At 54.8% G+C, this 16,591-nt stretch overlaps 1 protein-coding gene across 2 annotated transcripts in view; it reads left to right on the plus strand.

The window, feature by feature from the left end:
- The window catches only part of KIRREL3 (kirre like nephrin family adhesion molecule 3), a 398,688-nt gene that overhangs the window by 372,235 nt on the left and 9,862 nt on the right, over nt 1–16,591 (plus strand). For both annotated transcript variants that reach the window (XM_029076279.2, XM_029076280.2), the window contains exons 7-12: nt 934–1,039; nt 9,238–9,386; nt 10,402–10,529; nt 11,304–11,430; nt 14,959–15,059; nt 15,613–15,811. In XM_029076279.2, the coding sequence (XP_028932112.1) occupies nt 934–1,039; nt 9,238–9,386; nt 10,402–10,529; nt 11,304–11,430; nt 14,959–15,059; nt 15,613–15,811 (810 nt within the window). The remainder of the gene's footprint in view (nt 1–933; nt 1,040–9,237; nt 9,387–10,401; nt 10,530–11,303; nt 11,431–14,958; nt 15,060–15,612; nt 15,812–16,591) is intronic.

The following is a 16,591-nucleotide window of genomic DNA, read 5'->3' on the forward strand; positions in this document are numbered from 1 at the left end:
AGGATACTGTCCAGCTGGGCCCCGGGGAAATGGACTCAGGAGAGCTGGGCCTCCAGCCAGGGTGAGGCTAATTCTGCCCCCAGTCCTGGGAGGCGGACAGGTGCTGACCGGCCCAGCTTCCCTCGAGGTGGAGCCAGGTCTGCGTGACCGCAGAAGCTGGGTGTCTGCAGCCTCCAAAGGCCCTGGAGGCTCTGACCTGGTGGTGAATCTGCCAACAAGCTGGGTAGCATGCCTGACCCACTTCGTCCTGCTGGATGGGGAAGCAGAACTAGTCCTATGAGGCAGAAAGAGCACTTGCGGACAGAGATGCCAGATGAGAACAGTAAGATCATAAGGGGTCAGAAGGACGCTAGGGGGTGGAGCGGGGACAAGGAGGAGAATTGGGGAACACTAGGGGCCAGAGTGGGGACAAGAAAGGACAGTGGTGCCCACCCGAGAGTGTCCATGGGGTCTGAGAGGGCTTGTGCAAGGCAGGGAAGCCACAAAATGAGTAAAGGCCCCTCACTCCAATCTCTGCTCCCCTGAGATTTAACCCCCTCCCCTCTCCTCTGGAGGGTCAGAGTCAAAGCTCCTCTCATGGAAACACCTACCCACAGCTCCCACCACATCCCCACTGGACCCAGGCTGACTGCCTCACCAGCCCCGGGCTGACCCCCTCACCCATCTCCAGCTAACTAACCTCCCGGTCCCCAGCGCTGTCCCACTGGTCTCAGGCTGTCCACCCCACCAGCCCCAGCTGACCACCGCCGCAGCTCCTGGCTGACCATCCCCCGGCACCTCCCTGCTGGCCCCAGGCTGACCATCCCAATGGCCTCCAGTTGACCACCCCCCAGCCCCTGCCACTGGCCCCAGGCCAACTGTCCTCCCCATCCCCCACCACCACCCCACCAGCCCCACGCCGACCTCCCTGGCTGATCACCCTGTCTCCTGCAGACCCGCCGCTCGTCAACCTGTCACTGGAGCCGCAGCCGGTGCTGGAGGGCCACACGGTCAGGTTCCACTGCGCGGCCAAGGCCAATCCAGCCGTGACCCAGTACAGGTAAGACCCGACTCCTCTCCTCCAAGGCCCAGTACGGGCAGGGGCCAACGCCCACCTCAACACCACTGGAGGCTCCAGTATGGATAATGGCTAACCCCATGCCCACCAGAGGCCCCAGTATTAATAACAACAATATAGTACTGGTTAAGTGCTTACTATGCACCAAGCTCTAAGCACTGGGATGGATAAAAGCAAATTGGGTTGGACACACTCCCTGTCTCACATGGGTTTTGCAGTCTCGATCCCCATTTTATAGATGAGGTAACTGAGACACAGAGAAGTTAAGTGACTTGCCCAACGTCACAGAGACAAGTGGTGGAGACAGGATTAGAACCCACAACCTTCTGACTCCCAGACCTGTGCTCTATCCACTGTGTCATGCTGCTACCTATATCAGTATGGGTAACTTCCATTCTCGCCCCCATCACTGGGCATATTATGAGTAACAGCCGACCCCACCCCACTGGTGGGCCCAGTACCAGTAAGAACCCTGGGGCCAGGTATCCCCTCATAAATTGTGTTGTGTCCTGCCTCCTCCTCTAGATATGAAGCTCTTTGCAGTCAGGGATCCTGTCCTCTAACTCGACTGTGCTCTGTCCAGGGCTTAGAACAGTGCTCTGCACTCTGAAGGGTCTCAGTCAATGATGATTGATCGAGGATGCAGTTGGGGAGGCAGAGGCCTACAGGGGCTCAGCTCCAAGCCCCCAACTACGCACCAGGCCACTGCCAGTCCATGGTCTAGCCCTGATACTGGGATTGGTGGATGGGGGCGGGGATAGGGTTGGGGGAAGGAAAACAGCTCAGCTAGAACCCATTTATCCTTCCCTGATTCCCTCCTCCAGCCCCCACCCTCACTCCCAAAGGGAAAAGACATGCACACATACTTTGGAAAGGTAACTTCCTCATAGACCTGGCAGTGCCTGACTTCTGGCTATCTTTCCCACTTAATTAGTCGCAGGACTTACCCTCCCATTCCCCTCCCCTTCTCCAAGGCTTGCCTTCTTATTACCCCCCTGCCCGACCTGTCCTCTTGCTCCTCAGCAACTGGTCCAGCATCCTCCCACCCCCTACCGACAATCAGCCTAGAAAAGTGGTTTCCTGCCTTCCCTACCTCCTACATCAGTTATTAATTTGCAAAATCAATTAACGTCAGATGACCTAGTGGATCGGCAGAAAGAGAAAAGTAAAAAAATGAAGGCAATCAGCAGCCTCTCCCACCCCTGCCTTGGTAGCTCCTTGTACTCAAGCCCCCAGGTCATGTTGGACTGGAGCCTCTCTGCCCCCTGAGCCAACGAGAGTTCCCCTGGGCAGGATAGGGTGATGGGACACCAAAAAATATCATCTTAACACAACACCAGGGCTCGGGAAGGGGGTCTTCTCCTGCAAAGAGACGGGACCCCCTCACTGACTTTCCTTGAGCTGCTCAGTGTCCAGGTTCTGAGCTCTGGGCTCCGTGAGCAAAGAGCCTTAAGCCAATCTCGTCCCACAAGGAAATTGATTTTCCCAAACTGCCTCTTACAAGATTATAGCATGTTCTTTCATCCATTCTTCTCTATCGCTCCCTCCCTGCCACAGAGTAGGCTCTGATCAGAAATCAGAGCCAGGGAAGGATGCGACAGAGATGTGGCAGAAAGAGGCATTCTTCCACGGGCACGGCTGAGGGCATCAGGTGGACACCGGGCTGGACTGGCCGATGGGAGCCTCTGTTCACAGGGATTCAGGCGGGAAGAGTGAGTGGGTAGTGGAGTGGTGGAAGGAGCAACTGAGTCACCATAAATTCCTCTGGGTCCTGAGAGACCGAGGGGGGTCTCTCACAAGATGGGGACCCCCAGCAGACAGGTGCCCTGGCTTGGTGCTGACAGTCTTGGCACAGCCTACAGGAAGCTTGTGGTCTCTAAGCCAGAAGGGGCAGTGTTAGCTGCTCATAGTTGGGTCCCTGGACCAGGCTTGAGGGACACAGCAGTGTCCAGCTGGAGTTAGGGAAGGGGAGCAGGGGGCAGGGCCCCACCACCATCCAAGGGCTAATGTACAGGCAGGAAGACATGGTACGTCAGGGATACTCAGGAGATGCTGTATTTCCTGCCCCTCTCTCACTGCCTCCTCCCTCAGGTAGAAGAGTTGGTGCCCTTAACCCCACCCATCCTGGATCCTGGTCCCAGACCCTGCCAGTCCCACCTTTCTGAGCCCTCCCCATTCCACTCCCAGGTCTGATCCCTCTCTGCCCCAGGTCTGTGTGGCTCCTGCAGGAATCCCCAGACCAGCCTCGGAAAGGTCTGAGGCTATCCAGAAGGTTTTCCCCAGGCCGGGCTTGGTCACTGACCACTCATGAAACTGCCCACATTTGCTCCAAAGAAATTAGACATTGATCTCCAGTGACATAACTGAGTCATTTTCTGAGGGCCAAAGGGGAGGAAAAAAGAAAGTGGGGGCAAGGAGAATGAGGAGGGAGAAGCAGAAAGTGGGGAGAGAGAAGGAGAATAAGCCAAAGGTTGGGGCTCCTCAAAAATCTCCAGTGTTTGCCTATCCACCTCTATATCAGACAAAAACTCCTCGCTATTGGCTTTAAAGCTGTACATCACCTTGCTGCCTCCTACCTCATCTCGCTTCTCTCCTTCTACATCCCAGCCCACACACTCCACTCCTCTGGTGTTGACCTTCTCACTGGGCCTCAATCCTGCTGACCCCTGGCCCACATCCTACATCTGGCCTGTAACACCGCCCTCCTCAAATCTGCCAGACAATCACTCTCCCCCTTTCAAAGCCCTACTGAAGGCACACCTCCTCCAAGAGGCCTTTACAAACTAAGTCCTCTTTTCCTCAGCTCCCACCCTCTCTGCATCACCCTGACTACTCCCTTTGCTCTTCCCCCTCTCCCCATCCCAGAGCACTTATGTATATATGCATATATCTATAATTCTATTTATTCATGTTGTTGCTTGTTTGCTTGTATTGACTGATGTCTGTCTCCCCCCAACCCTAGACTGTGAGCTTATTGTGGGCAGGGATTGCCTGTCTTTATTGCTGTATTGCGCTTTCCAAGTGCTTAGTACACTGCTCTGCACACAGTAAACTCTCAATAAATACGATTGAATGAATGAATGAAGAGAGAAGGAAAAGACAGGACTTGGGGAGTGAAAAGAAGAAGCCAGATCTTAGGAGTCAGAAGGTCATGAGTTCTATTTCCTGCTCCTCCACTTATTGGCTGAGTGAACTTAGGCAAGTCACTTTACTTCTCTGTGCCTCAGCTACCTCATCTGCAAGATGGGGATTGAGATTGGGAGCCCCACGTGGGACAGAGACTGTATCCAACCCAATTTGCTTATATCTACACCAGCGCTTAGTACAGTGTCTGGCACATAGTAAGTACTTAACAAATACCATAATTTTTATTATTGTTAGGGAGAAGGAAAGAGAAGCCAGGACTTGGGGAAAGGGAAGGAGGAGAAGCCAGGGCTTGTGCAGAGAGAAGAAGCCAGGGCTTGGGAAGAGAGAAGGAGAAGCCAGGGTTTGAGAAGAGAGAGAAGGAGGCGAAGCCAGAGTTTGAGAGAGAGAGAAGCCAGGGCTTGGGAAGAGAGAGGAGAAGCCAGAGCTTGGGAACAGAGAAGGAGAAGCCAAGGCTTGGGGAGAAAAAAAAAGTCAGAACTTGTGGAGAGAAAGGAGGAGAAACCAAGGTTTGGAGAGAGAAAGGATTCATCAACTTTCAGACAAGACTCTTGGTGTTTCTAATAGTTTCTAATCCTCTCTTTTGTCGTCTTGGCTTATAAGCCCCTAGAAGGCAGGCACTGCTCCTTTGGAAGGTCTAGCAAAGGGCTAAGCACCGGATAGGGGGGCTAACACGTTCTCTTTGTTGATGTTGATGGAGGTGACAAGGATAGTGATCTTGGGGGCGGGACAGGGATGATCATTATGGGGATGAAGGGGATTGCGGTGACTCTAATAAGGTCACGATCAAGGATGATGAACCAAGGATGGTGAGGATGACAATGATACCGATGACTCCTTAATTACTACCACCAGAGTCAATCAAACTTTACTTCACAAACACTTATTTTATCCACTGTGATACATCTTTCCATTCTCTTCTTCCTGTCTAAATTTGTGCCTTTTTTCCTCATTAGACTGGAAGTTTCTTAAGGGCAGGATTCCTGTCTTTTATCAATTAATCATTCATATTTATTGTGGACTTACTGTGTGCCGATCACTGTACTAAGCACGTGGGAGAGTACAATATATCCTTATTGTGCTCTCTCAAGCATTTAGTACAGTGGTCTGCACCACTAGGCCAGTGATTGATTGATAGGCTGGCCCTGGTGGGAGTGATGGTGTGGGCCAGAATGATGACTGTGGTGATGGTGTTTATGATGCCACTGGGGAAGGGGAGGGGTAGAAGAGGGAGGAGAGTAGAGAGAGGAAGGAAAGTCGCAGAGACAGAGGATGAGGAAGCCACCAAACTTGCCCCTGTTGGTATCCAGCAGCGAGCTCCTGCCCATTCCCCCTGCAACGTTCCCCTACCAAACAGCCAAGAGATGAGAGGTTGTGGAGCCAAATTCAGAGCTGGTCTCCCCAAAGCTGCCCAGGGTCCAGCTGGTTGAGGGGTTCCAGTCATATGACCAGCAACTATTGACTGTGGCTACACGACCCACTGCCTGGAGGGAAGCCAAGGCCGGGTGCCCCCAGCCTCCCTCGCTTCTTGCCCTCACTCTTCCCTCAGACCTCGCCCACTCCCCCTGGAGTTCTGGGGTCTAGCCCAGCTGACTCTCAAACCAGTCACGAGGGACCCTCCTGGCAGCCTCAGCTTTGGCCCCAGAAGCCAATCGATGACCATTCTCCTGGGCACGTTTTTTGCACTGGCACCATGCCACAATATGGGGGCCCAGGCTCTGGTTTCCCCTACTAGCCCACTGTTCACATGGATCCTCTATCCCCCTGGAGGGGAGGCGCCTCCACTCCCAAACTCAAGACAACAGAAGGCCAAAACCAAGTTCTGGATTTAAACAGCAGCAAGAGGATTTTGGATAAGACACCAGGAGGAACTTCCTGAGGCTTGAAAGTCAGTGGAACAGGTGGCTTTTATATTATAGTACCAAGGAAGGACTTTGAGTCCCTACTGGGTCTCAAGAGACATAGACATCACTCTACTATAACTATTTTTATGCCTGTCTCCCCCGCATTAGAGTGGAAGCCCCTTGAAGGCTGTGTTTTGTTTGTTTGGAACTACCCATGCATCTTCCCAAGTGCACTAATAATAATGATGGTGTTTGTTAAGCACTACTATGAGCCAAGCACTGTTCTAAACGTTGAAGTAGATGCAAGGTAATCAGGTTGTCGCATGTGGGGCTCACAGACTTAATCCCCATTTTACAAGTGATGTAACTGAGGCACCGAGAAGTGAAGTGACTTGCCCAAACTCACCCAGCTGACAAGTGGCAGAGCCGAGATTAGAACTCACAACCTCTGACTCCCAAACCCGTGCTCTTTACATTAAGCCATGTTGCTTAGTGGGTACTAAGCACAGTTGGGAACAGAACAGCCACTGGGTGTTCTGTAAATGCTACCACTACTGCCAATCACTCAATCAGTCATGCTTATTGAGAGTTTACTGTGTGGACAACACTGTGCTAGGGGCTTGGGAGAGTTCAATACAATAGAGTTGGCAGACACAATCCCTGCCCACAAGAAGCTTGAAATCTACTCCTCCTACTCCTCCTACTCCTATTACCAACGTTGCCCAAACCCCGTTTTGGCCACTGGGCATGCCCCTAGCTGGACCCCCATCTCCCTTGTGGAGCAGAGACATGGGCAGAGTTGGAAGGCTCAGTTCTGGTGGTCTCCCACCCTCTCTCCCCTCTCTGTGTCCCAACTCTTCCTCTAGGAGGCATCAAATCAGGCCTGACCCAGGACTATTTGGGCCTAGGCTGGGTTATTTCACCATTTAAGGAAAAATGGCTGTGGGAATGACTCGATAGTTACTCATCTCACAGTGGGTGGGAAATGTTTGAGTGGGTCCATTCTGCTCCACATGGCTCAGTTTTCCAGGCTATTGTTTCTGGGCTCTGAATAATTACCGCTCCACAGCCAACAAGCGGAGCTGTGCCAGGCCCGGTTGGCCCAGGGCAGATGCGCGGCTGCCCAGAGGGCAGCAGAGGATCTGGAGGCGGTCCTGAGCAGAGCAGGAAAGCCAGCCAGAGGCTGGGCAGTGGGGACCAGGGACTGGGTTCTTGAACCGGGAGAGGAGAAGGGCCAAGAGGGAGGCTGAGTGGTGGCGTTCAGATTATTCTAGGAGGAATGGGACCCCACTGCTCACCCAATGTACTGAGGAAAGACCAGCAGTACAGTAGGAGTAATCGTTGGATTAGTAGTAGTAGTAGTTGGAAAGCAGCATGGCCTAGTGAATAAAGCATGGGCCTGCCAGTCAGAAGGTCATGGCTGTTCTGCCACTCGTCTGCTGTGTGTCCTCGGGCAAACTACTTCATTTTTTCTGCGCCTCAGTTATCACATCTGTAAAATGGGGATTAAGACTGTGAGCCTTATGAGGGACAGGGACTGTGTCCAACCCTATTTTCTTGTATCTACTCCGGTGCTTAATACGGTGTCTGGCGCATAGTAAGTGCTTAATGAATGTCATCATGAGTAGTAGTAGAAGGAAAAGCGGTAGCAGAAATAGGAGCAGTAATAGTTGTAGCAACAGCAGAAGTAATAATAGCAGAATAGTAAAAATAGCAAGAATAATAACAGCCATGGGAGTGGTAAAAGACTTAGAACTCATGACCTTCTGACCCCCAGGTCTGTTCTCTACCCATTAAGCCATCCTGCTTCTCAGCAGTAGCAGCCCCAGAAGTAGTAGCAGACCCAGAAGTAGGAGTAGAAAAAATGGTATTTATTGAGCACTTACTGGGTACAGTGCAGTATAACGAACTCTTGGGAGAGTACAAGAGAATGAAGAGACATGCCCTGCCTGCCAGCAGCTTCTACTCTAAATGGAAGCCAGAAAAAATTATCAGTGAATAGAGGAAGAAGAAATGGCTCTATGCTGCAGCAAGAGCGATTTAGATGAGACGGCCGGAAGACCTTCCTGACGCGAGGGGTCGGTAGGGTTGGGAAGGGTGCCCGAGGAGACAGCGACAGGACAGCTTCCTTCTCTGGAGATCTGTGAGGGGTGGGGAGGCCTGGGTTGGTTTGGGGCTGAGAAGTCCTGGAAGTGGGCCAAGAGATGATATCAACCAATCAATTAGTGGTATTTATTGAATGCTTACTGTGTGTAGAGCACTATACTAGGCACCTAGGAGAGTACAGTATAGCAGTGAAACGGACCTGGTAGACATGTTCCCTGCCCAAAACGAGTTTACAGTCTGGAGAGGGATGCAGACATTAATATAAGTAAATAAATTATGGATATGTAAAGAGTGCTGTAGGGTTGAGGGAGAGGGGAATAAAGTGCAAGGTGCAAGTGCAAGGGTGACCTGCCAGTCTGAGCCAGGGAGGGGGAAGAAATGCCCTGCTGGGTGGCCCCACTCCTGCTCTGTGGCTCAGGCAGTGGGGCCTGGGGAGAAGAGCTCTGAACCTGGAGTTGTGGAGACAGGAAGTCAGCGGAGAGTAGAACATAGGCCAGCAAGGCAGACACCGGCATGCAGCTAGAATCTGGCAGGGCTAAACCTGGGAATTACATCGGCAGATGGGAGGGGCCTGGTTTTGGAGGTGGGGTTGGGGTAGATTAAAAGGGAACCACTTCTCTGTCAGGATGACGGGAAGCTGACAGATTTGTGAACACTTTCCTCACCGCAGTGGAGGGAGTGGACAGGGGCTTCCCCATGGTGGATGCAGAGGAGCCATGCAGAAGAGTGGGATAGGATCCTCTCCCCCAGGGGATTGAGTAGATCGGGATAGGACCTCTTCCCTAAGGGTTGGAGGGGAGTGGGATAGGGCCGTCTCCCTCAGCAAATGAAGGGATGGGGAGTGGGGTGGGGGCCTCTCCCCCAGAGAATGGAGAGGAGTGGGTTGAGGGGGCCGTCCCTCCAAGGAAGGAGGGGAGTAGAAGGTGGACCTCTCCCTCAGGAGATGCAGGGGAGTTGGGAGGGGGTGCTCTCCCTTTAGGGAAGGAGGAGAGTGGAGTGTGGGACCTCTCCCTCAGTGGATACAAGGGAGTGGGGCACAGGTGGTCTCCCCAGCGATCCCAGCATGCTGGCTTCCCTGTGTCCCAGGTGGGCCAAGCGGGGCCAGGTCATCAAGGAAGCATCCAGTGATTGGTATGAGACAGTGGTGGATCACACCTTCTTCTCTGAGCCCGTGTCCTGCGAGGTGACCAACGCCCTGGGCAGCACCAACATCAGCCGCACAGTGGATGTTTACTGTGAGTGTCCCACCCCCGGGCCCACCCACTCCCGCTGCCCCCACCCTGGGACCAATCGTGCCCTCGGATCCAGCCCTCCCCCCTCTTCCAGGTCCAGTCCCTGCCTCTCCCCACCACCCTGAGGTCCAGCCGCTCCCCATTTTCCAGGGCCCAACCCCTGCCTGGCTCCCGGGCCTAGGCCCTCCGCACCCCAAGCTCTGCTGCCAACTTCCGGAGCTTTTTTTATTGTATTTGTATTGTATTTGTTAAGCAGTTACTATGTGCCAGACACTGTTCTGAGCTCCGGGGTAGATATGAGATAATTGCATTGGACACAGTCCCTGTCCCACCTGGGGCTCCCAGTCTTAATCCCCATTTTACAGATAAGGTAACTGCCGAATGGAGAATTTAAGTGACTTGCCCAAGGTCACACAGCAGACAAATGGCAGAGCTGGGACTAGAATCCAGGTCCTTCTGTCTCCCAGGCCCTTGTTTTATCCAAAAGGACATGCTGCTTCCCAGTTAACTCCATCTAACACCCCCCAAATATCAATCAGTCAATGAATGGTATTTATTGAGCACTTACTATGTGTGGAGCATGGTACAAAGTCCTTGGGAGAAAACACTACAACAAAATTAACAGATATGGTCCCTGCCCATAAAGAGTTTATAGTCTAGAAGGGGAGACAGACATTAATGTGAATAACTAAGTAGTTTATAATATATAATTTAAAGATATATGTGCTGTGGAGTTGGAGGTGGCAGAATATCCAGTGCCCAAAGGATACTTATTGAGTGTACCCATCCCCTCAGACCCCCGCCTCTGCAGATCTAGGCTGCTGGAGGGGCAGGCTCCAGCCAGAGGTGTTCAGGGCCTGAAGGCCTAATCTAAGGGTGGCATAGGGGTACCTGGCACCCCTAGCCTCCCCCTTCCACCTTCCAGGAAGGGATGGGGTTTTGGGGGGCACTGGGCCTAACCACCCCTTCCCCTGCCCCACTTACCTGGGTGTTCTCCCTCTTCCGGACCCCCGTGCAGTTGGGCCTCGAATGACCACAGAACCTCAGTCCCTGCTGGTGGACCTGGGCTCAGATGCCGTCTTCAACTGTGCCTGGACGGGGAACCCATCTCTCACCATCGTCTGGATGAAGCGCGGCTCCGGGGTGGTAGGTAGCTGGGGGCCACGGCTGTGGGGGTCTCTACCCGGCGGTGACGGGGTGGGAGGGGTCTCTACAAAGCCAGGGCGAGGAGAGGTCTCTGCCAGGTGAGGGAAGAGGAGGGGGCTTCTGCTAGGCCAGGGGAGGAGAAGCCTCTGCCAGGTGGGGTGGGATGGATCAGCCTGTAGACAGCTAAATGTCCTGCCACCGCCTGTGGAAGCTGGGAGGAGTTGGGAGCCTCAAGGAGTCCTGGCTGGCACTCTCCTGCCACCGTTCGTCCAGGACTCAGAACCCAGGAGCCCCCACTCCTCTCGCCTCCAGCATCCCCCAGCCACCTGGAAGTTGTTCCCCTAGCTGGGTCACAGGATGATCAGGTTAGACACCCTGTTAAATGACTCAGTCAAGGTCACAAAGATCAGTCCCTGACCCACACAGGACTCACAGTCTAAATGGTAGGAAGAGGACTGATCTTATCCTCATTTTACAGATGAGGAAACTGACGCTCAGAGGCTTCCTGAGATATCCAGGAACCATGTTCAGGAGAGGCTGGGCTGTGGAGGAAGAGGGAATAGAGTCGGTGGGGCTGAGGAGTGAGGTGGGGTTGGGGGTCCCAGGAATGGGGTGGGAGCACCCCCTTCGCCCCCTCCCCCAAAAGGAGCCTGTCCTAGGGCCCATTGGGCTGCTGGTGCAGTCCACCTGCCCCCCACCACCCGGCATAGGCTGGGACCCCCAGAGTCCTCCAGCCTTGGCCTGAGCCTCTCTGCCACTCCCACACCCAACCAGGTTCTGAGCAACGAGAATGTCCTGACCCTGAAGGCCGTCAGCCAGGAAGATGCTGGGAAGTACGTGTGCCGAGCCGTAGTGCCCCGTGTCGGGGCCGGAGAACGGGAAGTGTCTCTGACCGTCAATGGTAAGATCTGCCTCTCCTGTCCGGGGAGTGGGGTGGGCCTCTCCCCTCACCCCCAACCCATTGCACCTGCTCCATTTGCCCTGGGCCTTGCCCTGTGTCTCTCACCCTGCCTGCTCCTCATCATGTCCAACCCTACACCTAGTGCTAGGGGCACCTCACTACTGGGTATAAGGGCCTTCCCACTGTGACAGACTTTTCAGGGGTGCTGGACCCCTAGACTTCTGGTGCCCTGGACCCCCAGCAGCCCTCATCTCTGCCAGCCCCGAGGACCCAGAAGAAGGGGAGGGAGCTCAGCCTGCCCTCAGGCTAGTCTGGCTTCCTCCCACCTGCCTAGCATGGATCCCCCAGAAGGCAATGAGATATTGGCCTCAGGCACTAAAAATAGCCTGGGAGGGCACCACGCAGGTCTCCATGACAACTCTCTGCAGACCTGTGGGACTGGGCACCCCAGACCCAGCCACAGCAGGCTGGCAGCCCTCACCCACCCAAGGACAAGAGCCACTTTCCAGAAAAACTGTGCCCACTGGGGCCTTTGTGGGTCTTGGCCAATGAAGCCCTGAGTCCTGCCCTGCCCTGCTCTGCTGCCCAGCCACTGCCCCTGTCCAGGTTAAAGCCACCCCCCGATTGGCCATCCCAGGGGCGGGACCACTGGAACCAGGGTCCTGGAGGGGAGGATGAACCCTCCAGCCTATATATCTAGGGATTCCCTATAGACCAAGAAATGCCCCATGGTGGGGAAGCCCAAAGCTCCAGCCCCAGTCCTCCCAGTGGCCCACTCCATGACTTTGGGTAAGTCACTTTACTTCACTGGTTCTAGGTTTTCTCATTTGTAAAATAGATATAAAAATAATATTAGCCTCATTAATTAAGCTCTTAATATGTGGCAAGCACTGGGGCAGATACAAGATAATCAGAACAGATGCAGTACCTTTCCCACATAGGACTCACAGTCTAAATAGGATAGAGAACAGGTATTGCATCCCCCATTTACGGATGAGGAAACATGCACAGAGAAGTGAAGCAGCAGGCAAGTGGCAGAGCTGGAATTAGAACCCACATCTCCTGACTTCTAGGTGTGTGCTCTTTCCACTAGGCTACACAGCTTCTCAAGTTCAACTTGAAAATCATGAGTGACCACTCACTGCCCCTTCAGGACCAGAGACCCCGAAGGGACAGGCCAACCATACTTCTCTTTCTCCCTAGAATCACTCTTTTGCCCATGGCCTGATTTGTCTTTTGTCTGCCGGATTTCTCTCAGCCCTTGAGTCCAGTGTATGGCCTTCTTTGCCTAGCCATTTCCTGGGGAGACCATGACCACTGCTGGCCAAAAGTGCCACTTGAATGAACTGCTAGAGTGTGACACGAAGGCTGCTCAGTGGTACATCATGATGGTAGTTGGAACCTTTTGAGAAAATCCACAGAAACCAGAGCATTTCCCAGGGGGACTCCTGGACCCCCACTGAATCCAGAACCGCCACTGTATTCCCCTCCCCGAGCCCCAGGCACAGGGGCACCACTTCTGAGCCCTGGAACTTGGTGGCAGGAGCCATAGTGGTGGAGGGAGGCGGGCCACTAGTGGATAGTGGATAGGTCAGGAAGGGCTTTATTTTCTATCTCCCCCCACCACACACAAAGAGCACTGGCCTCGGAGTCAGAAGGACCGGGGTTCTAATCCTGACTTTGCCACATGTCTACTCTGTGACCTTGGGCAAGTCACTTTAACTTCTCTGTGCCTCAGTTACGTCATCTGTAAAAAATGGGGATTAAGAGTCTGAGTCCCATGTAGGACAGGGACTGGGTCCAACCTGATTAACTTGTACCTAACCCCGTGCTTAGAATAGTCCTTGGCACATAGTAAGTGCTTAACAAGTACCATTATTATTATTATCTAAAAACATTAGCCTCCATGGGCATCCTGTGCCTGATCTGCTTGGACAAGGGACAAGCCGGCTGAGAACTAGTCTGTCCAGTTTCAAACTGGACCACTGTTCGCCCTACAGTTTCAGGCAGCCAGCGGATGGGTGGGGGAAGAACCCTGGCCAGGAGATGGAAGAGGATGGCAGGGGGCAGGGGTCTGCTCCTGACTGCTCTCTCCCAAGTTAGCAGGATGAACTCAAAACCCCCAACCAGCTCTCCTGATCCTGACCAGGACCTTCAGCTGCCATCAGCTCTTCCTCACAGCTCCCTGGTTCTGGGATCTGGGCAGACCCATTTAGGCCCACTGGAGCAATGGAGCGAGCCCTCAGTCAGCCCACCACTCAATCAGTCCATTGCATTTGTTGAGCACTAGCTGTGTGCAGAGCACTATACTAAGCACTTGGGAGTGTACAGTATAATGATAGACACATTCCCTGCCCACAGTGAGCATGCAGACTAGAGGGGAAGACAGTGTTCTCAGAACCCTTCCCCCAAGGGGGCACTCAGTCTGGTGGGGAAGGGCAAGGGAGGGGAGAACTCTGGGTTCTCCTTCGCTCAGTCTGGCCCACCCTTTGCTGCCCCATGCCCCAAATCCTGTCACCCGCCATCCTCCTGCTGAAGAGGCAGACTGGGCACGGTGAGGGAAGAGAAATCCCCCCATTCAGGTTGAAGAAAGGTAGAGGAGGGGGACTCTGGCTGGGTCCCCATTTCCCTTTCCAAAGACTCTGGCACTGCTCCCCATCTCCTGAGGTCCCTACCGGGATGGGGAGAAGAAAAATACCCCTGGGGCTGGAACAGGGAGCCCTGGGTGTGTCCGTAGGGGGAGGAGGCAAGGAGACCCCTCCCCACACGGCTGTCAGCAGCCCCCAACGCTCAGCTCAGACCAGGGCCTGGCCACGCTCTGAGGAATCGGCTCCCTGCTTTGCCTTGGGTTCGAAGTTTAGAAACCCCCAGAACAGCCGGAAAGAGGAGGAGGGCTGGAGGACCCCGCCGGAGGGAGGAGGAAAACTAACCCTCTCTGAACATCCCTGAGCTGGTTTAGGTGCACGAAGGTGGGCTATAGCCAGGTCTTTCGACGTCCCTCCAGCCTGACAAGGGGCGCCTAGGCCAGGCTTGGCCCTGGGGTCGCGCGCCGAAAGCCCGGCCAAAGCAGCGTGGCTCAGTGGAAAGAGCACGGCCTAGGGAGTCAGAAGTCATGGGTTCAAATCCCAACTCCACCACTTGTCAGCCGTGTGACTTAGGACAAGTCACTTCACTTCTCTGTGCCTCAGTTACCTCATTTGTAAAATGGGGATGAAGGCTGTGAGCCCCACGTGGGACAACCTGATCACCTTGTATCCCCCCAGCGCTTAGAACAGTGCTTTGCACATAGTAAGCGCTTAACAAATGCCATCATTATTATTATTATTAATCAGGGCTGACTGCGCCGCCGGGAGGGCGTCCGTTTGCTTGGGCTGGCGCGCCCTCTTGTGTCCAAAGAAGGGATGGCGCCTGCCGTGTGTGTGCAGGGTTTACCAGGGCCCTACTTTGCGAAGGCGTCAACTGACCCCTGGTCGGCCTCCCAGACTCCCCAACCTGCCCCCCACCCATCCCAACTCATTGCTCCTCCAGGCCCCCCCATCATCTCCAGCACCCAGACGCAGCACGCTCTGCACGGGGAGAAAGGCCAGATCAAGTGCTTCATCCGCAGCACGCCCCCGCCCGACCGCATTGTGAGTAGCCCTTGGCCACCCCGGGTCTCAATAAATAATACTCATGGATGGATTGATTCCTCGGCAAAGCCAACCCTCGGTCACCCCTTTCCAGCTTGCCTCTGTACCTAGACCCCAGTAGGCAGGGACCCGCTGCATCCGTATGTGACCTCATCCATCCCCGCTGACCCTCACGGGCTAACTCCCCTCGCCCCCTATAGAATTCACACACAACCAAGTCGGGGTGCGGTGTGTGTGTGTGTGTTGGGCGATGGGGGAGGTCAGCTCTGGGCCTGCTGGAAGATCATCTGTTGTGTGTATGTGTGTGTCTCTAACCTGTGAGCTCGTCGTGGGCAGGGATTGTCACTCTTTACTGCTGTATTGTACTTTCCCAAGCGCTTAGTACAGTGCTCTGCACACAGTAAGTGTTCAATAAATACGATCGAATGAATGATTGAATGAGTGTTTCCAGAGAGGCGTCCGACCTAGCTCTCCACTGCAAGAGGTCAGAGCGGGTGGAGAGAGGTGGGGGTCCGGCACCAGACCTCCCCACTCTGTCTGTCCTGCCGGCCAGGCCTGGTCCTGGAAGGAAAACGTGCTGGAGTCGGGGACTTCCGGCCGCTACACGGTGGAGACGGTCAGCACCGACGAGGGCGTCATCTCCACGCTGACCATCAGTAACATCGTGCGGGCCGACTTCCAGACCATCTACAACTGCACGGCCTGGAACAGCTTCGGCTCCGACACCGAGATCATCCGACTCAAGGAGCAAGGTGAGCCCCGGGGGAGGGGCAGCCTTGATGAGGAGACCTCCGGGACCTGGGCTGGGGAGAGCCGGGTCAGAACACGGGAGAGGGCAGCTTGGGGGCTGCAGCCGTGGGACAGGGGAACATCCTGAATGGGGGAAGAAGCTCCGGGCCAGGGGCTCGAGGATGAGGGGGCTCGAGGATGAGGGAGCACGAGGATGAGAGCCATGGGGCCGGGGGGCCTCCAGGATGGGGACCTAGGGGGAGCAGCAAGGGGCTCCGGGATAGGGGGACCTCTGGGACAGAGGGAGCACGAGGATAGGGGCTGCAGGACGGGGGAGCTCCAGGACTAGGACCTAGGCGGAGCACTAGGTCGTGGTCCCAGGAAGAGCTCTGGGCCAGGGGGAGCTCCGGGACACGGGGAGCACACAGACAGGGCAGAAGGACAGGAGGAGTTCCAAGGCGGGGACCAGGGAGAGCTCTGGGTTTGGGGGTAGCATGCAGATGGGGTGATTGGACAAGGGGAGCTCCAGGGTGTGGACCGTGGGGAGCTCCAGGACAGGGAGCGTGCCAAGGACAGGAGCCACAGGGCAGGGGGAGATCCAGGACCAGGACCTAGGGGAAGCACCGGGATGGGGTCCCAGGAGGAGCTCGGCCAGGAAGAGCTCCGAGACAGGGGGAGCACAAGGTCAGGGGTCGCAGGACAAGGAGAGCTCCAGTAAGGGGATCAGGGAGAACGCCGGGATGGGGGCATGTAGGGAAGCACAAAGACCGAGGGAGCTCTGAGACGGGGGCCTGGGGGGAATA

This window comes from Ornithorhynchus anatinus, chromosome 11 (genome assembly GCF_004115215.2).
Source record: "Ornithorhynchus anatinus isolate Pmale09 chromosome 11, mOrnAna1.pri.v4, whole genome shotgun sequence".
Classification (NCBI taxonomy): domain Eukaryota; kingdom Metazoa; phylum Chordata; class Mammalia; order Monotremata; family Ornithorhynchidae; genus Ornithorhynchus; species Ornithorhynchus anatinus.